Source organism: Patagioenas fasciata, chromosome 1 (genome assembly GCF_037038585.1).
Source record: "Patagioenas fasciata isolate bPatFas1 chromosome 1, bPatFas1.hap1, whole genome shotgun sequence".
NCBI lineage: Eukaryota > Metazoa > Chordata > Aves > Columbiformes > Columbidae > Patagioenas > Patagioenas fasciata.
Window position 1 is genome coordinate 178,924,736 of NC_092520.1, and position 25,130 is coordinate 178,949,865.

Consider the following 25,130-nt stretch of genomic DNA (forward strand, 5'->3'; position numbering starts at 1 on the left):
TTAAGCACATCAAATGCTGTAGGAGATTGCTTGCCTCTCCCCACCAGTGCTCATTCGTGTTCCCTGGCATAACCCAGGGGATCCCCTTCCTCACTAAGACATGCTTATCCTTAGGGCAGCCTCACAACTCTGCAAAAAGCAAAATGCCGAACACCTTTACAAATACAGTGTTTGTTAGTAGCTCTTCTCAGGACCCCTGTTCCCAGGCAGCCTTTCCAAAGGAGGGCAGCAGCGATCATTCATCCCACAGAAAGAGCAACACGTGGCAACTTGCTGCCTTTGCCTTCTGCTGGACTGAGGCTTTTGAGAGATTTGCAGTTTCAAGGGCTGTGTTCATTTACCTTTGGAATAATATGGCTGCTTCCTGCAGCTTTAAAGAGGCTGCACATAGCCTGGCGACATCACCATAGGGAAATTTCTTGTTCCTGGTCAGTACAACCAGAAGTTAAATCTCAGATGTTCTCTCTGTAAATGCTGCACCCAGAAAAACTTTATGGTGTCAGAGCCTGGAGTTTCTCTGTCCCATAATCACCACATGGAGGATGCCAATGCTATGTAATGTTACAGCTATTAAAGAACTTTTCCCTACCAATAGAGTAAAAAAAACCATAAATAGTATTTTCACCATACTGCTTTCAAACATTAGAAGGGGTTTTCTAGTTATTTGTATAGATGGTGAAAGAGCAGTAAAGTTACATGCTACAACACAGCAACTTGTCACCCCCATTAGGGGTGACACGTTGTTTCCACTGTCCCTTCTTCCAGTCCTCCCAGTCCTTGCTCCTCTTTCCCTCTGCACTTGGCTACTGGATCAAGCGCTCACCTCACCCTGTTGTAAGTCAGTTCACATCAGCAGACCAAGTGACCTGCTTCTTTTTTGCTGAGTTAGTCTTCTGTGGCTTCATAAAGCTAAACCAGCTCAGCACTGCTATAAAAGCAATCACTGTGAGGGGATGGCAGGAGTGGGGGGACAGGGGCAGAAGGAGGGGGTGCAGGACCAGCATCAGCCAGCAACAAGCAGCCAGTGATGGGCCAGAGACACACTCTTGTTCCACCCACCATTATTCCCATTCCCTTCTCTTCTCATCTTCTCTCTTACAGAGTCACGGAGCACAAGGCACTGCGATGGGTTTGGCAGGATAAGGCCCTCGAGCCACGAGAAGTGATGTTTTTGCCACATGCAGCTGAGCAGTCTCAAACAAACGTGCTCTGCGACATTGCTCACACAAACAGCACAGGACTGAGGAGGCACAGAGGAGCCATTTCTGCAATATGCTGTCAGCTGGTGAGAAACTCAGCAGGAAAGAAAGTCCACAGCAGCTCCCAGCTGCCCTGGGCTGCAGGCGTCAAACCTACAGGCAGCCCTGCTGACACGATATAATTGTCCACAAGTAGGGTAGTCTGAATGGCACCCTTTGAATCACAGACTTTCATGTCTCTGGCAAATGGAAAAGCAGACATCGATAGATGATGAATATAGTGAGAATTGTATTCTAATTGGAAATAAGACGTATATTACCTTGTACTGGATCAAATAACACGAAGGATTAAAATGGCTGTGCTGAATAATTGAGATCCCAGTTGTATAATTTTTCCTATCATTTTAAAGTCCTGCCACGGAACCAGCAATATTCCACTAATAAAAGAAAAAGTTACTCATGAAAAGGAAAAATATCAAAGAGCCACCAGTGAATAGGAACACTAGAGAGAGAAGCAGAATTTTCCCACTCTTCACCTTTTTGTGTCTGCAAGTACTACTTTATAGGCTTTGATTCTTTTATAAAATTACAAACACAAAGAAATTAACGATGAGCAGCTAGTGTACTCATACAAGCACATCAGATGTACGGTGATGCTGGTGACTTTTGCTTTACCCTTCCATCCCCATGATGCTGCGTGCACTTGAGGTGCTCCTTCTGTAGTACAGAATTAGCAAGAATTGGCAAGACTCAACTTGATAACCAGAGAAACAGCTATATCCAGTTGTAAATCTGGAGGTTCAAACCAGAAATATTTGTGGGGTTTGGGCCAACTCCATCTGAAGGGATTGCTTTCTAGAACTAGGTGTGAGTAAACAGATTCCTTCATACTGGGGCTGCTTGTCCTCAGCACCGCACAAAGCAAGGGGCTGTAACCATAGGCACATTCAAAGCCTCTGTGTCATATTACTAGTAGCTTGAAATTCAGACTACAGCCTCTTTTAAAAGATAGTATTTTTCCAGAAATGTTTATTTTAAGTTTAGAGCTGTTATTGTTATTTCTTCTCAGTGGTGTAAAAGTCCAGTTGGAAGAGTTTTCTTTCCTTTGCATTGAGGTTGAAAATTCCTGGAAAGCCATGACAATATTCAGCATTCATGATTACACAGACAGACATATTTCATGAAAATTGCATAGGCCTTTAATACAGGATTATGAATGAGCTCTAATGTTGAAATTATATTAGATTGAATTTCAGAACGTATTTAACATATTTCCATACAGCAACCTTGGGATGTCTTTTCAGTAACAGTGATTATTACAGGCAGGTTGTTTTTTATGAAAACATTTGTTCAGGGTGGACAAGGCTTCCTGAAAAATGTTGTACATCTTTATGGCTGACGTTTTAGTTGTTTTGAACTAACTTTTTTCATAGCCAGAATGAAACATTTCACCATATAATTCTTCATGCATGTCTTCAAACACACCCAGAGACTTTGCTGTGAATTTTCTAAACTGTAACACCATCTCAGGGATGAAAACGCTTTGTGGCTGGAGGTGAGTATTTTGTCCCAAGTTATCCTATTACTCTCAAAATATAAATATTCTTAGCTAACGTCTGGCTTTTAAAAGCAGTTGTTGCCTCAGCTGATTTGAAGGCATCTCTAAATATCATCTTGTTAGCAATCCCAGGCTTAGTCTTACTCTTCTACAGGCCTCCTGCAGCCGACTGCCCAGCCCGTGGATCTTGATAAGGACAAGCTGTTTGACTGAGTGGACTGGAGTTCAGATTTTTCTTTGCATAATGGCAAGCACACTGAGATTGCACATCGCCCAGGACAGCGTCTGCATTTGGAAAGCGGAAGTTGACAACTCACCTTTGTGATCTGCCTGTGAGAGCAGTTTTCGCGTCTGTCCCCATTGGCACAGCTCAAGGATGCTCCCCTGGAGCAGTGGCTCAGCTCTGCCATTTTGCCCTTTTTTACCTCCCTTACAAAAAAATCAGAGTTCGTATTCCTTGTTTTGGAATGTCAGTGGTTTAAAATGTAGTTAATTCAGAAACATGTTCACTTGGTAAGGCAATTTATGTGATTCTCTGCGGGGGTTGCTGGCCTTCTCCATATTCACTCCCTGCCATGAAGAGCAATTGGACTACTGCATTACATTGATGCTGCATCCTGTCACATGGGTGTCAATCGGAAGTAACCCTACAGAAAACACTTTAATTTTACCAGCGCAAAGCACTGAAAGGCTTTCCCTCAGTCATTAGCAAGTTTGATAGCTCTCATTAGTCCAGTTTAGTCATTGGAGAAATGAGATGTGTGTTTCCTACACTGGTGGCATAAACGCTACCCTCACTTTTATACTGCTGGAAGAAGTGTGTATTTTCAGGGCTAAAACAGTAATCCATTCACAGTATGCTTCTAAAACCGACCCTATTTTATTCACCTCTCTTAAATGGTCAAAACTGTGTAACTGGATGCCACAGGCTCTATACTCCTAACACCTAATAGAGATTCTTTGAAGGGATGTTTTGAAGACATTTGAAATAGGAAGCTCTGTGCCCTATCCTCACTGCTGTTGTGAAACTCTAGGTGAGTCCACATAGAAGTGGATTTTTATTGCAGTTTAACATTTCTAAACACCATTTTGCCGGTTAAGAATGGGCTGAATCATCTAAAACTGACTTTTATTTTTGCCCTCTAACTTGACCCACAGAATGTATCTACTAATTAAATGTCAACAGGAAATAAATGTCTTCACAGAAGGAAAGAAGTTATCTGTGGCAATTTTGTTTTGTGATGAAAAAAAAATATCCGTGTACAGAAAGTCACATACATTTTAAACTGTTATAAATTCAGGCACGGCCACCCAGCTAGGGATGGAAACGGCTGGAGACATACGGTTCCTCCAAAGCAGATTCAATAAGGTCTAGGAGACCTCCTCAACTGAGCTGTCCTCAGATATGACAAGTTCTGTGGGCTTGGCCACTCAGCGAGAAATTGTGTATCCCGCTCGATCAACTTCAGCCCTGTGATGCAATTGAAAAGGGAAGCAAAACTGCTATATAAAAGTGCTTCCATTTGTATTAACAGTAGGAACCTTTCACACTGTTGTTTTTCTTGCCACTCTAGATCAACTTCTCAAAGATTCATTTCTTCTGTTTTTCCAATAATGACCTAGAAGGAAATCTGACATGGAGAAATCTCTGTAGTCTGAGCAGTTGAACTAACCGAAAGACGAAATAAAATACCTTAAGGGAAGAGGAAAACCTACCACCTCACTGGCATCTGGGTGTAGGAAAAGTGCTGCTCCATTACGACCAAAATGCTTTCAGATGCAACTCACTACTGGGCACTGTCTCAGCCTTTCAAGAAAACACTTTCCACTGTAAACATTGACTGCTGTCACTGTAAAATATTTATTCCTCTCATCTGAGGATCTCCCACATTTGAGTTCATAAGTGAGACTACCAAATATAATTCCTGTCGCATGTACGTCAGTCAGCTCTTGGACGGTCTCCCTCTATGTCATGGTGTCAGCAAGGATGAGTGAAGCTGCCCTTTGGCCAGACAGCTGTTTGGTTTAAAACCCTAGATTGGAGTGTTGCTAAAAGCACCTCCCACCACTGCTGTCCTTGTTTTCCAAAGTAAACAGCCTCTGGCGTCTTGTGACCTGAACAGCCCCAAGTGTCTGACCTTGAGAAACAAAAAATATTTTATTTTAAAAGAAAAACCTGCAGTCTAAATGATTTGGGGCTCTGCTTTCCTTCCGCAGCAGGATGCTGGAATGCCCAGGCTTTGGTAGGAGCTACTTACACACCACAGACATACACAGGAACGTATTTGCCCTCTAATGATATATTAGGCAATGGTTTTGAGTTGGCAAGCTACTAAAAGCTCTAGCCAAACAAAGATAAAATTGTAATTTATCAACACAGAATACTGAATTCATGGTCACTGGTGACTGCTGGGACTGGTGGTAGCCCACAGAGCTGAGGTTGGCAACATGGAGACAACAAATTCTAGAGATTGCTTATAATTTTCTCAGCTTTGGAAAAAATTGTTTGGATTTTTTTCCTAGAAATTGTTCAAACTAGGAACAAGACCAAATTAACCACCTTTCTCAAAATCCTATCCAACAGGGCTGAAGCAGCAAAGGTGTATGAAAACACAGTGATTGCAAGGATCTTCTGCAGCACATCAAGGAAGGTGTGAAAACAAGGGCAGTAAGGATGCAGGCAGAGAGGCAGCCAGGGACTGTCTACCAGGCGGTCAGCAGTGCTCTGCTTTAGCTGGTACAGACCTTTCTTTTGAGACCTTGGTCCACAGTTTTTAAGATTCCTATTCTCTGTACTAGTTATTTGGAGGAGTAGGGTTTTCCAAAGGCATCCTATTCCTATGAAAGATTTTAACGAGTCTTGAAAATATTTAAAGTATGTTGAGGAATCTTTCTCAGTAGACCATCCCTGCAGATTCAGAGTAGCTTTGTTTCTCTGAAGTCAGTGATGTCAGACAGATAGCGGGATGAAGTTAAGAACTGAGACCTATTTTAACAGGGTTCAGAAGCCTGTGTTACTTTAATTGTCCTGACTTAAGTGTGATCTCACAGTGCCATGCTGGAAACCCATGTAATTTAAGATGAACGGGAGGGGCAAACAGCAAGGGGGAAAATGCAAACTCCTCTTTCCCCTTCCCCACCTTCCACCTACCCTTCCATCTCTTGACTGCTCCCAGGATAGAAACTGACTGCTCTCACAGCGAGGAATCCAATCTCCTCACCATGTGCAGCATCACCAAGGTTCTCAGGGATATTGCCACGACGTTTTCTGTGAACCAGTACCAGCACCAACTGATTTCACAAAAAAACAGCGGACAGCTGAGAAATCACCAGGGATGCTGGCTGTTACTGACCCAGGCCAAATGTGAAGTGGTGTTCTGGAGGTGAAAGGATCTCTACACCATTACAGACCTTCTAAGTTTCCCAGTCCCAGGGGTGTACTTTCATGAGAAGAAAAACCTGTTTCAGATCATGCCAGATATTTTCTCTGCTGCCCAGCAGTTATACCTGAGGATGTTCTCCAGATGTTCGTGTTTGCATGAAACATACAATAATAAAGTTGTAAACTGGAGGAGACAATACCCAGACTGCAAGAAGAAGGGCTTTAGGGCAGCCTAGAAAAACATGAAAATTAACTAGCCCACACACAAAATCAACTTGTCTGCTTTAATAGGATGATAAAGACTTGTTTTGTTTGCTTTTCCAAAGAACTGCTACTTTTCCCAGCAAGTGGGCATACACAATTTGTCACAGTTATTATACTGCTAGTAGGTGATTGCTTGTATTTTGGGGAATAGATATTCCTTCCACCTGGGCACACAAGAAGTGAGAAGTACAGGGTCTAAGACAAGGTGAAGCCACAGTTCAGACAGTTTTTAGGCTACAGTGAAGAAAAAAACCCAAAACAATACAAAACACCACAACATTGTCTGGAAGACCAGCTATTGAAAAAACAAAAAAGAAGAAAATCCTTGTGGCAACTGAAAATGGAGGGGATGGAAACAGACCTGTTGCATTAGGGCAGTAAAACTTCCTGGCTAAAAGAAGTCAGACCCCAGGTATCATCTGTACTGAAACTATAAAGAGCACCGAATGAGAATGTGCTGGCTAAGACATCTGCAGAGTGAAATGTCTTCAGTGTTTGCAAGCCGTCTAAAAAGAGGTGAATAAAACTGGAGTTTGACACTGGAAGCTTCTTCTCTTTTCTCTTCTGGAACCACTTCTCTTTTTCTGTTGGCTAAGCGAAAGGTCTGAGAGGCTGGCTACAAGTCCTCGATCTCTGGAGAAGGTTTCTGAGTGTACTATTTCTGCTTAATTTGGGCTGCTCAAGCAGGTCCTGATCCCAAAAACATGTGGACATAACTGAGACCTTTTTTCTTAGTGCTTTTAATATTACACCGGTGGCCCGTACAAGGATTTCAGAACATCACATGCCTAAACTGCTCGGAGTTTGTCTTTTTCAGAGATTTCACTGATTGTGGTGCATTTGGGAGTATTATTGCACGTTTTTAAAAAAAGTGACTGTAAAACCAACATAGTTCCTGACTGCTGTCATGGCTTTGATCTGAAAAGCATAATCAGGCTCCATGGTGTATGACTTCTCTTTATAACAAAGCAGGAGCAAGCCAGACTGGAATGCGGCTCTTCAAATACACAGGACTAAACATTTTTGCAGGTTTATTGTGGGACCTGTAGATGGCCTCACTTTAATAGTCAATAAACCAAGAAGTATTAGTTCAGATTGTCAATGAACTAAGCAATGTTTTGTCTTATTCTACTGAATTTGGCAGCTGAAGAGGCTGCTTCTAGTGCCAATTCATATTCTGTCTTTTGTTCTCTACACAAGTGGGTACAGAGCACACTGATTTTAATTCTGTTTTATTTTCATCCTTATATTTCTTCAAGGGTGGGAAGAAAGAGGGCATGATTTTGAAATGATTTTGAGTTAGGACCAGTAAAGTAGCCTGTATCGTGTATTTCACATTCCCGCCCCCAGACCACAGGTGAAGGAGCAGAGGACTGCTGGTCACTCACTGACATTAACCACAGACATTTTGTAACATATCGAACAACAATAAAAAATACTATATATCACATATTCTGTTAGAAAAGGCCTAACTTCATGGCTTACCAAGTTCAGTCGAGAAAATGGACTGCAAAACAAGGTTAAGTGAATTAAGACTGAGATTTTTCAGTACAATCAACAGACTACCAACATCCACATCCACACGTGGCACCATGTTTGTGACAATGTGTTCTTCAGTGTCACCCCAACAGAAATGACGACTGATGATGTTCTCTTATTTAACTGAGCCATTTAGGGGGTGAGGAAGAAGAGGAAATACAAATAGTGCCAAAGAAAGCTCCATCTTTGTCAGCTGTTGAGGGGGGCAATAAACTCTCATGTCTCATGACAGTTACCTTGGGCAGGTCCTATCATGTGGGCCATTAGTATCACTATTTTGTGTTGGGCAAAGTTGTGTGCTTCAGTTCCATCTTGTCTTTTATCCTGAGAGACAACAGGGCCTTCAGACACCACTTACCTGTGAGCACAAATAAGAGGCCAATGCATTACTTCACAACAAGTCCCCTCTCCTTTCTCAGAGTGACTTCTTTGCTGCATAAATCCAGATGTCAGCCCACCACCATCCATGCGGGGAACACACTATAGCTACTGTCATAACACAGTTCACAGTTCACATACACACACTTTGGTTTTTTTTAGTATATGAAAGCTGATACAGCTTGTGAAAAAGCCTTACTGTTAAGATGCTTTTAATATATGGAAGCCATCTAGCTACAATAATAAGAGAATCACAAAGCGCTTCATTAACTGGCCTCACATCGCTGATCCTGCTGCCACTGCTTCTCCCACCCTGTGGCACACAGGAGAGCAGCAGAGAGAGCGTCTCTTACTAGAAATTTCCCTGTTTTTTGAAGCAGTGGTGTGTACATGTGTCTTAGGCACAAAGGCATGCCAAGCACTGCAAAGGGCAGCCTGCCCTGAGCTGGACTGGAGCACGGAGCTGCCCCTCATGTCTGCTGCCAGGCCAGTGGCAGCAAGAGGACCACACACCTCCAAAGGTCTGCCCTGGCACAGCACCTCTGGGTACCAACAGACCGGACGGGTTCTGCTGAAGGTGCACGGCAAAGCCACCACGGGGCATCCAGCCGCATCTCATTTTAGTGGGTACCAGTTAGTCGCTCATTACAGAAATACCCAACTATTATGGTTCTGAGAAGGAACTACAGTGGGTGGGCAGGAGGGAGAGGGCTACAAGGGATTAATTTTTGGATTAAAAGGGATTCTACTAAATTTGTAAGACAAGTGTTCAGTGTGTCATCTGTCCTGGGACCCTCTGTGATGTTTGAGAACAATTAGCAACTAATTTTCATGTCACTCTCTGGTTCCCACTAACATAAAAATGAAAGCTGGTTGGATAACAGCCTGCAACCTCCCTCACCGCACTCTTTTGGAACCTACGGCAGAGCTGATCCACCAAGTAGCACTAACCTGATGTCCATGGGGCATTCCAAACCTGAATCCTTGGAGATGAAACCTTGACAGAAACCAGCTTTCCACCCAAATTCCTCTACTGCAGACTGAGCCCGGGCAACATAGGGCTCCTACAGCACACTTGCGACTCACTGCATCCCACACTGTGGCTTTCCAAAGCGGTGAAAACTTCTGCCAAGTAAAAGTTGAGCCTTTCTCCAAACATTTACCCTCTCCGTTGGGCCTGGGTGTTTGCAATGGTCTCCTGAAAGCAGGTAAGTGCAGTGACACATGGTACCTGGCAGTGCTGTGTCCCTGCCAGAAACCTGCTGGCTACATAATATGCACAGCAAGTTAAGGGAAAGAAAAGTAAAAGCAGTTCCCTAAGGCATGCTGTAGCTAGGGGTGCAAAAACCTGCCGTAAGGAAGGAGATCAGCACTCTTTATAAAGAAATTTATTTTATATTTGTGTACAACAAATATATGAAAACAAATATAATTTGAAAAATGTATACTCAATTTCTTAAAAGTATTGAACTCTCTTAAGGAAAGGCTTTAGTTATTAAAAAGGTACCGAATGCTAAAATTATACTTGGATAATATATGTGTGTGTACGTATATATATATATATATATATATATATATAACATGTGCAATTTTATATCTATATAGTATATATAAATAACGTGTGACTTACATGATATTTTAAGGTATGCTATTTAAACATCTGAGTAACAATAGAGATATTATAAAATATAGTTTGCTATTTCTATGCAGTCTGCATTCAATTTTTATAAGCATCTAGACAGTGCAAAATTTAAACATACAGAAATATTCTCCTGTTATTCTATACATTGTGTTCAGCTCCCAAGTTTCCTTTGTCATGATGATAACCAGACTGAACCAAACTTGGAGGGTTCAATACTAGCCCTTACTAGCACCTTCTAAGAGCAATAAGAGGAAATCTGTCTTACCTTGCACTGTGCTGTAGTATAGTTTGCGCACAAGACAGAACAATGCATTTCCTATGTTAAATGGTCTAACTCCCAGAGATCACATACACCTCACCATATTGACTCATTTCATTGCACTCCATATCCTGCAAAAATAAATCTCCTGTAGGACAGCATACATTACTGTGTACTGAAGTTTAAGTAATATATTTCTTTAACATAAGTCAGGAATATACTGAAATTTGATAACACTTAAATCCAACAGCAATGTGGAATTAAACCACATTTATGTACCACATTTTTATAGATGCTGCCTTTTTAATGTTTATGTCAGAAAACGTGGTAGAGAAAACCTACTTTTCTTTAAATAAAAGCAAGGGATAAAAGCAGTCCTTCTAGAAGAAATTGCTAAAAAAACATGGGAACAGGAGAAACTAGACTGCCTCGAAACACCAAAGGTCAGTCTGTACAACCTTTCCTGCAGCTGATGAGCAACTCCTTGCATGGTATCTAGGGGAATACTCATCTGAGTAGGTGCTCACTACAGCAAAGCCTGAGTGTTTTAGCTCTAAATATTTATCATCCTTATTGGCATCTATCTGATGTTAAGGTATTGCATGCTTTTTTCATGTCTTTAACATGTTGCTAAAAAAGGCAATTCTGACCATTCCATATGCTTTTACAATAGCTATATTTTAACCGAAGGATGTTTGTACTTTAGACAGCATGTTTATTATCACTGACATAAAAACCTCAATCCTGCTTTCATAAAAATCAGTGGTTGCTTTGCTCCTACTAGAAATAAAATTGGATCCAAATACGTTAGTCACAAAGTTTGCTAATAAAAGTGAATACTGTATTCATCAAATCTCTCAATGCTTAAAGGCAAAGTGGTGTTAGCAAATACCGTACAGTCTATCTTAAAGAACAGTATTATGCACATTTCTAGACAAACCATTACTCAAAAAAATCTAAAAGCAGCAGTGAAAAACACCTGATGGGACAGCAAATTTTGATGTGAAAATTTCTGGAGCTCTGACAGGCTTTTTTAAAATCCATTTCTTAAACCAATCCCCTCACCCATGTCCTACACTGCAAATGCACAAATTAAAGGCTGTGGCCTTGAGGCAGTGTGCATCCACACCAGCTAATCTTTAAAACTGGATACTTCAGGAGGATCTCCCTCTTTCTGCTGCATTCATTCCTAAACTCCCTTTCAGCGGAAACTGTTGTGTTTCCGAATTCTTGTAGCAACCAACAAGATAAAGAGCCCAGTGTCATCCCTCATCTACTTCACTCCTCGAGTTTATCTCTGCACTTGTCCATATAATTACCCCCTGTAGATTCCAATTTTAATTTGAATTTGAGTTACAGTTGCTGAACAGGCCTCACAAAAAGACAAAGCCTCATTAATAGCTCACAAAAACAAACCTTACTAGTGAAAACCTTGACTTAAATGCCAAACAAAGGGGAAAAACAGATGCTGAGACAATGTTTACATCCTTTCAACCACACCCTTGAAATTTTGGCAGTAAATTAGCCAAATGATGGGCTTTACATCTCATCCATCTCTCTGAGTTGGGAAGAACAGCCATAACTACAAGTTTCTGCAGGGTGCGGCTGACGTGGGGAGATGGCTGAATACACATGACCAAAGGCTGCATGCCTCGCAAGTCACAACAAAGCAGAGATGTGCTAGGAATTCAGGATTTTCTTATGCCCAGAAGTTTCCTACAGACTGGAGATAAACACAAGTCCCATCTCCCACACAAAAAGGAATAGTGTTCAAACCTACAGTAAAACAGCACCAAGAAGAAACTAATAACTAATTATGCCAAAGCCTCTTGACTTAAGGATTCTCCAAAGCAATCTCAAATAAAATAAAGGAAAAGAAAACCTGTGAAGTTAGTCAACACATTTTTCAATCCAATTACAAAGCAAATGCACTGGCAGGCAAGGCCTCAGTTCCAAAAAGGTGAGGAAGAAGAAGGATGGTGCAAAATGCTTTCATGAATTTAAACATTCTTAGGATATTAGAAAGCAGGCAACTTAGAAAACATTCCTTGTGAGCTGTGTGGGATCAGCGCAGTTTTCAGCAGGCTTCGCTTCATCCTACAGCTCAGCTTTGCCTGTTTGGGCAGGACTGGCACTACCGCTGCCTTCTCCAGCGTCGTTCTTGTCTGCTGGCTTGAAAGATAAGGAAGCAGAGTTTGTGCAGTACCGTTTGCCAGTTGGGCGAGGTCCATCGTCAAAAATATGCCCCAGGTGAGCACCACACTGAAACAAAACACAATAGAGCATCAGTGTGTCTCTGTGCAGCTTGATGGCATCACTGTGATGTTAAAAAACGATGAAAAGCTTCTTCCAAGGAAGCACCCTGGTGCCTACATCGCCCTTTCAAGTGGGATTTACAATCTACATTTATTGGCAAGAGTGATCAAAGAAGATGATCTTCTGAGATACTATGGGCGCCTAACACTTCAAGCCCAAATTTCCTGGGAGTTTCCCGTTGTACCACTGCGTATGTTTGCTTGGGCCACTATTTCTGAGAAGCCGCTTGTCTCTGTAATGATCTCGTGGCAGGAGCTCAGTTAAAAACACAGTGGTAAGGGCAGCACTGTCCACATTTCACTTACTGCTGTAAGGACAGCTGTATAAAAAAGGGGCAGCCCGAGCTCCAGGTCCTCCTCAGCCTGCAGCCATCTGTAAACCCTCAGAAAGAAAACACTAAACCTCTCAGTGATACTGGCAAGAACATAAAGCAGTAAAGACATTCTTTGGAGTATGCACTCGTACTGTTTTTTTCTTCTTTTCACAGCCTGGCACGCTTCTGAGCATCAGGGTCCTTCTGAGTGCACTGCTCCTCACCCCTGGAGGGGATGAAGCTCATCCACTACTCACCTCATACTACTTTCTGTAGTATGTAGGAGATAGGGACAGGTGATCAAAAAAGACCTGTAGTGAAGGTATGTAAAATACTTCTGAATGAATAATCTTTAGCTGAGAGTAGTTATAAATAGGAATTATGTTGAATTTGCTTTTTGTAAGGAATATGAAACCACAGGTGGCCTGTTGACACTTTCGTTCTGCATAAATCAGCCTCAGATACTTGCAGTGGCTGTCAGGGTGAACACTACTGCTCCTGTCTGTGAAAAAGGTAACCGTCCCTTACTTTAAAGAAGAGTATAATATTTTGAAGAAGCTGATCCAATTGATTCTTATTCAAAATTAGTATTACTATCACTGCACATTATGGCTGACAACTTATCTGGATAATAAGAACTTCTCGTAATTAGTCACTTAAATTCCACAAGTTCATTTTTACAACCTGCCATGAGAAATAAAAAAATAAAACCTTGCACTAGAGAAATATTTATCTTGAACAGGAAAGTCATGCTGCTTTACCAAACAGCCTTGGCCTTTCAAGTCAATAGCCAATTCCGGTGAGAGCCGGAATGGTGTAACTGAGATCACAGGGCTGCTTGTGGGCTCTCAGTCAGACAGCAAAAATTAAAGACTGCAAATTATTCTTAACATTTAATTAATTCATAGTAAACCAAATGCATAGAGGCAATACTGATTATTCCAAACTGTGAATGAGTTAGTGATGGCAAATCTCTACCCTGCAGTTAATGTGTTGCTAATGTTCTCCTGCTGTTACGGCCTTTAATTCACCAAAGCAGTAGGGAGGGTGTCTGTGGAAGCAGATAAAGTCTTTGGCTTCAGGTTAAACTCTCTCAAAAGACTGAAAGGCTGGAGGAGGCTCTCACGCCAGCTGGGAAGGACAGAAACTCTTTTTGTTTAATGACAGCTGAACCAATAACCCTCAGTGATGCCAGGAGCAGGACAGGTGGGCATGGGAAGCCTCAGTGCTCCGGCCCATCCATCCCACCCTCGCAGCCCCATCCCAGGGCTCCCTGCTCCCAGAAAAGTGTCACTGAAACAGCCCTGGCAGTCCAGCAAGGACCCCAGTAACAAACGGGGGGGCTTCTAGGCTGTGGTATCAGCAGGACGAGCTCCCAGAGGCAGTGGGAAAAGGCATGGATGACTTCGGGTTAAGCAGCAGCTGCTCAGCTTTGTGAGGAAGGAAGAGAACACATGGCAAATAAGGAAAAGGCAAAGGAAAGTTGCACGGGAACTAAAGAAGACAAAGTGTCAAGTCTTGCTCCTGAAAGACTGCTGTCTTGCTACCCTTTCCTCCATTCTCCACTGCTTATTTTATTTCATTTCTCTTTAGATTGAAGACCTTTCTTACGCAGTTTGAGCAGAAAACCTGAGCTGTTTCTCAGAGTGGGGTCTCTAACAACGAGGCACTTCACCTGAGTATAAAGCTTTTCCATACCTTGGGGGAAACAAACAAACAAACAAATCCCCCCCAAAAACCCAAACAAACACACAACCAAAACTAAACCAAACCAAAAAAAAAAAAAAAAAACAAAACCCCAACAAACTAAAAATCTTAAGTGCTCCAGAGAGAGTATTGTTCTAAATGTTCAGCATCCTAATTAAATCATCTAATCTCAACTAAGAATGCTTCAAAATCTCCTGGCTAGAAGCGTCAATCTTTTTCAGATTGACATTTAACCAAAGATAAATCATTGCCTCTCCACTGGACCGAAACAGAACAAGAGAAACCATAGAGAGAAATGATCTGCAGGGGTAATATACTCACATACAGACTAAAAAGACAATCTATCAAAAAGGTTTTCCTCACAAAACCAGAGAAACTGTGTGAGAGTCCAAGGTAGTCTCACTACATTTTTGTGTGATGGCAGAATCACACCAGTATTAGATTACTGCAAAATTTGTTACCTTTTGAGATTACCTCTCATCAAAAATTTATGTGGCGATTCTCTCTGTAGAGGACTCTATAACTCATCTGCCCTGAAAAGAAACGTAATTCAATCCTTTGTATCACAGTCTAAGAAACCTGGCCCTCAGCTGAGAGTACAAAGGATGAATTGATTTTGCTGTCCTCCCTACGTGTAATAGGTGACGACCATTTTTCTAGGACATATATACATGTCTGCAAAGCCTCCCAAAAAGAAACAATCATCTGTTGCAGCCTTGCACATAAATATATTGGGCAGAATGCACTGGGATGGTGAAACGGTTAGGGTAAAGCATTTGAAGTATGTGTTTGGGAGCAGGAAAGGGGGTCACTGTGAACTGTCAGTATGCTTGGATCTTCCAAGCCTCCTGGTTCTAATATGCTGCTGGGAGGCACGGAAAGCAGCTTGCAGTCAGCTGCTGTAGCCGAGTCCCAGCTATCCACGTGCAAACAGTACTTCTGTGACTACAGAATTGTATTGATATGTACAGGTACAAATAACAGCTAGGGAGACCTCAGGGGAAGGGACTCCTGAGCAGGAAAGAGAAAAAAGAGATGCAACCCATTTTACAGTATTCCTCAAATGCATTTGTAATTAACTTCTATCTGTCAGTAATCATTGACCTTTTAAATATACCCAGGGTGATGCGTTTCCAAAAAACTGTAAAAGTTATTTCTAGGATAATGTCATGAATGTCTTTGGTTAATATTACAGCAACTTCCCCCCAGTGTTTGCTTCCTATAATGGGGAACATTAAAAGAGAAGTTTTTTATTCTCTCAGACAGGTGGAAGGACCTTTAAAGAAAAATCAACTACTTTTTCATCTGCAAAAGATTAATAACGTTTTGGGTGTGGGAGAGGGTATTTCCCTCCAGTTCTACCAAGGCTTGCCATATCAATCCCACTGCTTTCCAGGCTGCAGTAAAACTGCCTTTTTTTTCTTTGCAGCTGCATGTGCACATTCCTAGGGCGCCAAGGAACGGAGGAAATGGTTTTGTTACGGATACACAATGCAGCGGTATTAACTGAGCTGAGTGATGGCTGCAAAGATGCTCACCACCCCTCAAGCTATTTTCCTGCATGACTTGATCATCTGTGGGGTTATTACGCCAGGAGGCTGGAGTAGCTGGTAGGAAGTTGCCATTGGATTATATAGCAACCTTGGTCGTATTTTTTTCTTAATGCTTTAAATTCAGCTTTTGGTTTTGCTTTACTTTTATGGTGTCTGCGTGTGACTGCTGCGAATACTGCTGGCCTCAGGCCTGCTAATGCTATTTTGTTTGGCAACAGGCAAATGACATTCCCAGACTCCTTGGCCTGACCACAGGCTGCCTTGGGCTTCTCTCAGGTGAAACCAGGAGCTCTGGCCATCTCTTGAAAGGTGTCAGCAGATACAGGCTCAGGAGGTTGGCAATACGCTGATTTTAGCACTATTCAGGCCTACTAAGCAGAGCTGAAGAGAGTGGGTTGCATTTTTTATTATGCCAGTAATCACTGGTGTAGCACGAGATCCCCACTCTGCAGTACTATTGCTACCTTGTTAGGGAATTTAGGGAAATGGATGTTCCCAAAAAGTGTTAAATGGATCTTCTAAAGCATATAATCAATGTAAACACTATAGAATTGGGTAGCACACATGACATATTAGCAGACACACTGATTTGGCCATTAACATGTTGGGCCAAACCCTCTACCCAGACTGAAGTTAATAGATTCTCCATAAAGATAATCTTGCCTCTTTGAGAAGCTTCTTCACTCACCCTGAGCATTTATATGTGAAGACTGCCTGACTAGTAAGGATGCACATTCTCAAGGATTAAATAATTTATCCTGCCACCAAATACTTTCTGGAAAGAGAGCAGAAAATTATCACTTTCTAAATGTAGCTGGTGCTTCTCTCAGGAGTTGGAGCATGTGGAGGTGGAGGACTCCAAGCTGTTGGGGACATCTGCTGAACGCCAATGCAGCAGCTTCTCACTTTGCTAGGTAGTGATAGTGCCATTCCCTTCACAAAGAGGAGGGCAGCACAAAGGATGAAAGTAGAACAAGACAGATAACGGAAAAATTGGGCACATCTTAAAGGACTATTGACTTCATTATTACGGCAGATGGGATTATCTAAGGCAGCCACTAGGACTGTGCTGGGAATGAGTGTTGGGAATGAGTTAGCACGGCTGCACAGTAATGCACAGTGACGGAATCAGCACACACACAGTTGCTCCACTGCTTTTGACTTCCCTTTCAACTGCTCACGTGTGGAGCCAGTCAGGCTCAGGAGCTCCTTTGGAGGGACCCTCTTCAGGAAGACGACTTGTGTAGACTCAGCATCAAGTCCAACTATTTACATCTGCTCCATTAAATCTCACACAAGACAACAATGTGCATTCCAACGAGCCCTTTGTGCCTTCGGCTCGTTCCACCCAGCTGTGATACCTACAACCCATTGTGCTCTCTCACAGTGATTACTGTTTAATGGAACTGAAATGCTTGCAAATCTTAGGGAAAGTACAGCACGCGGTAATGATTTTTGCAGCCTTTGCCATTGGAATGGTCTGTGTGTGCTATAAACTAACCTGACTGCAGGATATTTCAATCCGATGCATCCCATAGGAGAAATCATCATTGAAAGTAATTGCATCAGGACTGATCACATCATAGAAGGAAGGCCAACCTGGAAAAGAGGAACAAGATAAGTAAGAAAAGAGGGTGCTTTCATGGCAGATGGCATTGGAAAAAGCAAGACATAATCACGCTTTGAAAAATGTTCAACTCACTCTAGGGCCTGGAAACAACTGAAATGGAGATTTTGGATCCTAAATCACTTAGGTACTTTGGAAAATCTCCCCCCTAAATACAAAATTGTTTACAGGCAAGGACTGAGCTGCCACTAGCTGCCCATCTTCAATCTCAAGAGAGATTCCTGCACTCCACCACAAGCAGCCGTAGTAGTTTAGTTCAGGCATGAAGGTGGGTGCTCAGGTAAGCCAGACTCAGGCTCACCATCTGTTTAAAAAAAACACAAATTCCACGCTGAAGACAAACAGTGAGACTTTATGGAACACAGGTGGTTTTGTTTTTGCAGTGTAAAGGTACTTCAAAAAAGAGTTGGTAAGTTGCAGTTTTAGAGCCCCAAAGCCTGTCTTAACCTTCACCAAGGCATGGTGACGCCCAGAAGGATGTGCTCAGACGCTGACCCATCACACATCAGAAGCTGTGAGATGACTACTATTATGTCTAATTTCAAGACAGTAATGAGTGCTTCAGATCAGCCATGGGCAGGTGGAGTCATAACTATGCCTACATTAGACACTAGTAGATGGTCTGCATGTGATCTGCATCCAGGACAAAACAATTGCACTCATTAACATACACGTTCAACACAGTTGCTAGCTGCAGCGGAGCAGCGTGACCTGACACCAGATGATGATATGTACACCTGATCTATCAGTAATGGCCACTTATCATCCAAATAATGACCTTCCACTCCTTAGCTATTTCATGCCAAGTCTCCCCCTCTCTACAACACAGGTAAAAAACAACACAAATCTGTTCAGTGTCCCAGCAGATACCCATTACACAGCTGTAACTTTTCAGCCACCCCTCAATAACCTGTCATTATATGCTCCATTTCCTGAAGCTGGGTTCCCACGTAAGAACCTGATAGGCTTCAAGGTCATGTCAACATCTACCAGGTCCCATCTGAAATACCACCGCCTATCTGTCCTTCTCATTCAGTCTCTTGTCAAACATAACATGCACAGGCAGCTCTTGCTCTCTGTGTATTATGCACACATCCATGTATATAAAACTTCCTTGTTTTTTCTAATATCTGTTAAGCATTTCCTATTGATTTCATAAAATGACTTGCAATAAGCTAATAAGAAACACAGCAGCAGCTGTGAATCACTGTATGTAGATGAATAAAGGATGTATACAGCTTCCCATAAGTAAAGTAAGTAAAATTTCCTATACAGTAAAAGGAGGTGTAGAAGCTATCAGGTTTTCTGAATGTGAGTAAAGGAAGTGTGTAAACTGGAAAAAAAAGTCCATCTGTCTTCAGTTGTATCTTAAACCACTAAATATGGAAGAACACTTATCAGGATGCAAGTATAATAAGCCTATTTAAAAAAAAAAAAAAGAAATGCTCAGAAATGCATTTCTCTTCCTTTTGGGAACACCCATACAGTCACATTCCTAAGCCTGCAACCTGATGGCATTGCAAGCCTCAAGTCCTGTGCTCCCAAGGTGCCTACTACCATCACAAGTGTTTCCATCTTTTTTTTTTTTTCTCCCAAAAAAGTATTGCAAATGGAAGAGTTAAAGACACCAGACAGACTGAAGAGCAAAAACTCTGAACAGGGAAAATATCCCGTAAGACAGCAAACACAACTTTAAAAAAAAAAAAAATTATACATATTTATATATTTATATATTTATACATATTCTTCCTCTCATGCAAAATATCCCTTCCAAACAAATACCTTCACAAACAGAAAAGCAATAAATGTATGATAAGTTTTGCAAAACAGACTATCCTGCTGACAGAAAAATTGATATCTCCTAAGTGGTGCTCCCTTTCCAACATCATTTGTCATCTTCTTAGCTGGGCCTCTGTCTAATGAAAATTGAGCCAGTCAGAATATTTGTAATGAAGCTTTTCTAGGCTTTTTTAATCTAGTTTTGAAAAACAGACATCATATCATTTTGCCCTTGTGTGATGGTAGAGAAGTTCCTAAGAGGGAGCTCTTTGGAGTAACCAACTATCTGATTGTGTGAAAGCCTTTGGAGGAGGGACACTTCAGTGCTGCAGAAATTCTCAAAGACAACCCTGCCTCCTCCGTTAACAGCAATAAGGGGGAAGCTTCAAAGGCTGCTACACAGAGATTGAAGCAATCTGTGTCTTGCTGAGAAAATTACCCTGTGAGAAGGGTTTGGAGGAGACGTGTTTATGTCAGCTTTGACATTAAAGAAAGACCAACCATCCTCCTTTCTCCAGACTTCTCATTTTGGACTTCCCATTCACCACAGAAAAATTATTTGCTTTGGATGCACTCCATGCACTTTTATAAAATGAAATCATCTGAAACCTATATAAACAGGCGAGCTCCTCCTAAAGTAGTCTTTGTACCCAACTGGAGTGACTTCAGTTTTAGGCTGTCAGTTCATGCTACACATGACACGTGTTCCGAAGGCTCCACCACTGCCACATACGGTCCCCAAGACAGGGGCTTTACCTCCACAGTGTGGAATTTTAACTCTCAGTCAAACCATCTCTATTTGAGTGACATGGCGGGCCAGGCACTAGAATTACTGTGATGAACGGGTAATTCCATGAGGGTTGACTGAAAACTGTGCAAACTCTGCAGCAGAAAAGGTCCTGAAGGGCACAGTGAGACATGTTGTCACTCTGTTGACCTTGAGAGGAAGACAAGTGAACTGCTCATTGAGTTGATGAGCCAAACTCACCAGGAAAATCAATCCCCTTCTGCTGCCTCATTTCCTCTCCCGAGCTAAAGTGGAAAACCCATTTGATAGTTTGCTAAGCCTTCTCTGGCCATTTTCTCTATTTCAAAAGCTGCCAGGAACAAGTTGCAGAAGGTGTCTGCTTGCCTGCACCTCAGGCAACTCCCAGTGACATAGAAAGCCAACCAGATCCCTGTGAATTCTTCATACAGTCTTTCTGTCTTTCTAAGTGAATGACCTAGCAGTGGCCTTTGTAGACTTTGCAAGCCCCAAGCAACTTCTGCTGTCCCACTGGCTGCTGCTCCTCTGCTCCTGTCCCCCTGAGCACCCACCTCCATCCTGCCGTAAGGCTGCAAAATGGCCGGCTTGCTCTGCATTTTAGACAGCTCAGCCTTGCTTTTGAAGCCTATCTGGCTGCTTGGAAAGGGCATGCTCCCGCAGGAATCGGGGCGGGGGAGAAGCCCATGTTGCACCTCTTCTGCTGAGCTGAGAAAGAGTCACCCTTGGCATGGCAGCAGCTGAGCGCTGGAGGAGACCCTCTGCAAACGCCGGTGCAGAGGCTCAGCCCTCTGCGGGTGGCAGCTTTCTGTCAGGTCTGGCTCAACACGTCTGATGGGCAGCGGGAGTGGAGGCGGCTGTCTTTGGAAGGATAGTAAAACATAACAGGTAGGAAGAAATAGCTGCTGGAGGAAAGGGGCAAAGGGTAATTGTGGGAGACAAGATGGGGGTGGGGGAAGCCTCCCAGCTGAGTGAACAACTTCAAATGACATTTGTGCTTTTTTTTGTGTGTGTGTGTGAACAGCAGCTAAAGTTTGTGAATACATTTATCCTTGAATGTAAGTTTAGTTTGAGGGAGAGTATGACACAGTAACAGTCAGCAACTTTTATCCCATTACAGACATTTAAAATGGGCTCATTCTCATCTTCGCTATCACTTTGCAATCACACTGGCAATATAAAATTGCTCCAATATAAAAGGGCCTGTTTTGTTCATGCTCACCGTTTATATGGGAGTCAGGCAACTATGTCATAAGGGCTAGTTTGTGGTACATTAATAAGTTAGCCCGGGAGATGAGTAGTTTTCAGATGTATAGCAAGTATCCTTTCTTGGATCTAAAATACACTAAATAAAGCAATGAAATTTTCTCCTGCCAAGTACTTAAGTGAAAACCATGTGTAAACTGAACATTACACTCCATCCTTTATGAGTAATAAAAAGGATCTTACGCTGCTGGGTGTCACACACACTGAGTCATGTCCCGTTCTTCTGGGACATCCCCCAAATATTTTGTAAAAGCTGCAAGGCATTTCTAAAATTCACCCCACACCCCCTCACTAAAACCTAACCTCTTGTTTTTCATAATGGTCCCTGCTCTGGCAAAGAGGAGACAGCGGTTCTTGCCACTTTGTCAAAGATGCTTACTTCAGCACAGAGTTGGCCTGGAACTGCCCAGGGCAGCCACAGTGAAGAACAAGGAGGAAGGGAAACGTTGGCTCTGTAACCTGTGCTGGATGCTGCTTTTGCAGCCCTGGGCACAAGGTTTCAAGTCATTCAAAAGAGGCACCTTCTTTCTCACTTTCAGCCCTCCTGTTCCAGGCACCTGATGGAGTCTGTATTACTAATGAGCTGCATTAAGGCAGGTACCTAACACAGGCAGCAGGCAGAAGGTGGGTATGATGACAACACAGGCAGCCAGCACACAGCAGTCCCTGAAAGCTGACAAATGGAACAGGTCTTCTCCTTAAACTGAGATACCAAAGTAGCTGTAACGTCTGAGTAAGGCAGCAAGAGCAAACAGCATGCCCACAGTCCAGCCTGCTTTGGGCATTCCTGGTAGAGATATGAAACCCCAGAAGGAGGAGATTGTTTCTCTCACATTAACCCAGGATGCTCTAAAGCACTTCATCTTGTGGGCTCCTCCAGGACTCATTCTTGGGGCAATGCTGACCTCATACAATAAAAGAAACATTTTGTTCCCATAAACTTTTGGAAAGCAGACCAGCTGTTGACTGATTGATCAATTTTAGAAGCATCTCAAACCTCCTTCCAGTTTTGGAAGTTTGCACACATTTTGTTGTAGTTAGTTCTCCAACTTCCTAATAAATGGATGCAAGCACTCAGACATCTAACCGTTAAAATATGAGTCTATAATTATTTGCAGAAGCAAAACGGCAGGCTGCTTTTGAAAATCAGCCCTGCTAGACTATTTTTTCTCCATCTTCTGAACCAATACTCCTTTTGACATTTTTTTGAACAGCACAATTGCAATCCCAAAGCATCTAATGCTCTGACATTATTCTCATTTCATACACCTGTCGACTTGAGACCTCCACAGTTTTTCAATAACTGTGATGCCTGTAGTTATGTTTTTCATTTTAGATCCCAAAGAGATTAAGTTCAACCTGCATTTTATCATTCTTTGCTGTAATTATTCCAAGCATTTACTTCAGTGAGTTATTTACAGATGGAGAAGTAGGGGGAGACGGAAGATGTTAGAACTACCAAATGGCACCAGATGGAAAAGAGGATCTTGACCTGAAAAATGCCCTGTTTCTCTGATGTGCTGTATTTTTAGAATTCTGATTCCCTTTTAACCTAATGCGGATTAATGAAAACCCAAAGGCTTTTTAAGGTAGAGTCTCATCATTTATCTTCACTGAGAAGCTATGTCTGTGTAAAAACATGAAGCGTATAGGATTTAAAAAAAAGGTAATAAAGCTTCTGCTTTGAAACTGCTGTAAAGCTGAAGGGCCTTCACTTTTTTCTTTCTCACAGGTTTATTGAAACAGAATCTGAAAGACACAAGCATCCGCAGCTGTAACTTTTCACATACAAGTTTAATGTAGAAGTACAAAGTGACATATTGCTATTATGTAGAATGCCAGTGCAAATATAGGGCATTTTTTTGCCAAGCATCCTGGGTTATTTTTCGTACTATCTCCATGATAATGAATGCACAATAAATATTCTTACTTACAAATATTTTACCATCAGGTAACACTACTTCCAGTGAGTTTTATTTAATTTAGCCAAGTGTAGCTACAAACCGAATCAGGCACAGAAACATTTTTCTTCACCAGCAAATGACTTTACATTAGGTATGTATTCCACTGGAAAGAAAACAGTCAGTCCTTTCCAGCACCATGCAGATACAAGAAGGATGACATGGTCCTGTCTTTCAGCAGAACATGCAGAGTGTTGGAGTGGTAGAGAGGTGGGGGGTGGAGGGGGACAGGGGGAAACAAAGACAAAAGGAAGCTTAATTTTGGAAGGAAAAGTAAAGAGAGGGGTTATATCTAACACGGTGTCTCTAACAGCAAAGTTGGGTTACTGCAGCAGGCAAATACCACTCTGACAGAACAGTGTGGGAAGGGAATTTTACAAAACAACTGAACTTCTAATAGCAGCTTTTATGAGACAATAGTCATCTGTTTTTTTCTTTATGTTTCTCACTTGGGAAATAAAAAAGTGAAAGCCATAAATAAAGGTAGTATTTGTTTTCTTCCACTATGGCACTCTGAGCATCAAAACAGCTTACTATGAAACGGCATATGCAATCCAGATTTATTTCTTTGTTACTGTGAGGAGGATTTATATTTGTTTAAAATGATCGTTAAGGGAGATCTGAAACTTTGCATCTACAATTTCATTTGACATCTGAATTTTTCAGAACAAGAGTGCCTCTGATGTCTCCTGAGCATGAAAGCAATTAATAACTGTACCACAATACCGCTATTGCCCCAGCTGCTTCCTTAGTCCCTTCACTGTGCTCTAAATACTGCTAAACACAAGCCAACTCTTTTAGAGCTTTAGTCTATAACAATCCCAACATCTCCAGTGTCTGGGCTGCTGCTAAAATCAACAGGTAGGCAGGAGCTGGGATGTTCCTCAAGTCTTCTTACAAAGATTGAGTTACTAATGGTTTCTTTCTTGGTTCAGGTTCAACAAAACTACTGAACCCAACTCACTTCCTCCCAAAGGATGGGTCTCTCCCCTCATCTGAACAGTGTCTCTTGTTACTTTAAATCACAGCTAATGTTTTTAAAAATATATCTTACACATAAGTCAGCTGTAGATCTTCAGCATCAAAGGAACCAAACAGAATCATGTGAAGCAGTGTAACCTTGAGCTATAATTTTAAAATGCCATCAAGAAATGTCTCAAATAGTTCTTAAAATTTACTGTTGACCTAGTAACCTCAGTCCAAAGCATTCAACTTTGAATAAATGTTTTTGTTTTCCTTCCAAAAGCAGTATTGGTAAAACAAATGTACGTATTGCAAAACATCTTGCAATCGGTATACCTATGAGTTATCTGCACAATTCACTAAAATAACTAAGGCTTTCATACAGGATGAGTAAATCAGGATAGCAGTAGAGCTGGCAGGCCATACGATGGAAGTGATTTGACAAAATTGGAATCCTAATGCAGTGTGTTCACAGAGAAAGTAAAAACCCAGCAAAAGCAACCTTGTAATAATCAGCATCTGGCACTGACATGAACAGCAGTCACAGATGAAGTACATATTTGAAAAATTTGTCATGGGTGTTTCAAGTAATGAACATCCACAATTTGTTTGTTGAAATATTTTCCTGTAGCACTGTTATGCATGTCTGGGAAATAAAGTT

General features: G+C 41.9%; 1 protein-coding gene across 1 annotated transcript in view; it reads right to left on the reverse strand.

Moving 5' to 3' along the window:
* Positions 1-9,771: 9,771 nt before the first annotated feature.
* The window catches only part of MSRB3 (methionine sulfoxide reductase B3), an 85,934-nt gene continuing 70,575 nt past the window's right edge, over positions 9,772-25,130 (reverse strand). Inside the window, 2 exon segments of the mRNA XM_065855961.2 lie at positions 9,772-12,483; positions 17,612-17,709. Coding sequence (XP_065712033.1) covers positions 12,319-12,483; positions 17,612-17,709 — 263 coding nt within the window. The 3' untranslated portion in view covers positions 9,772-12,318.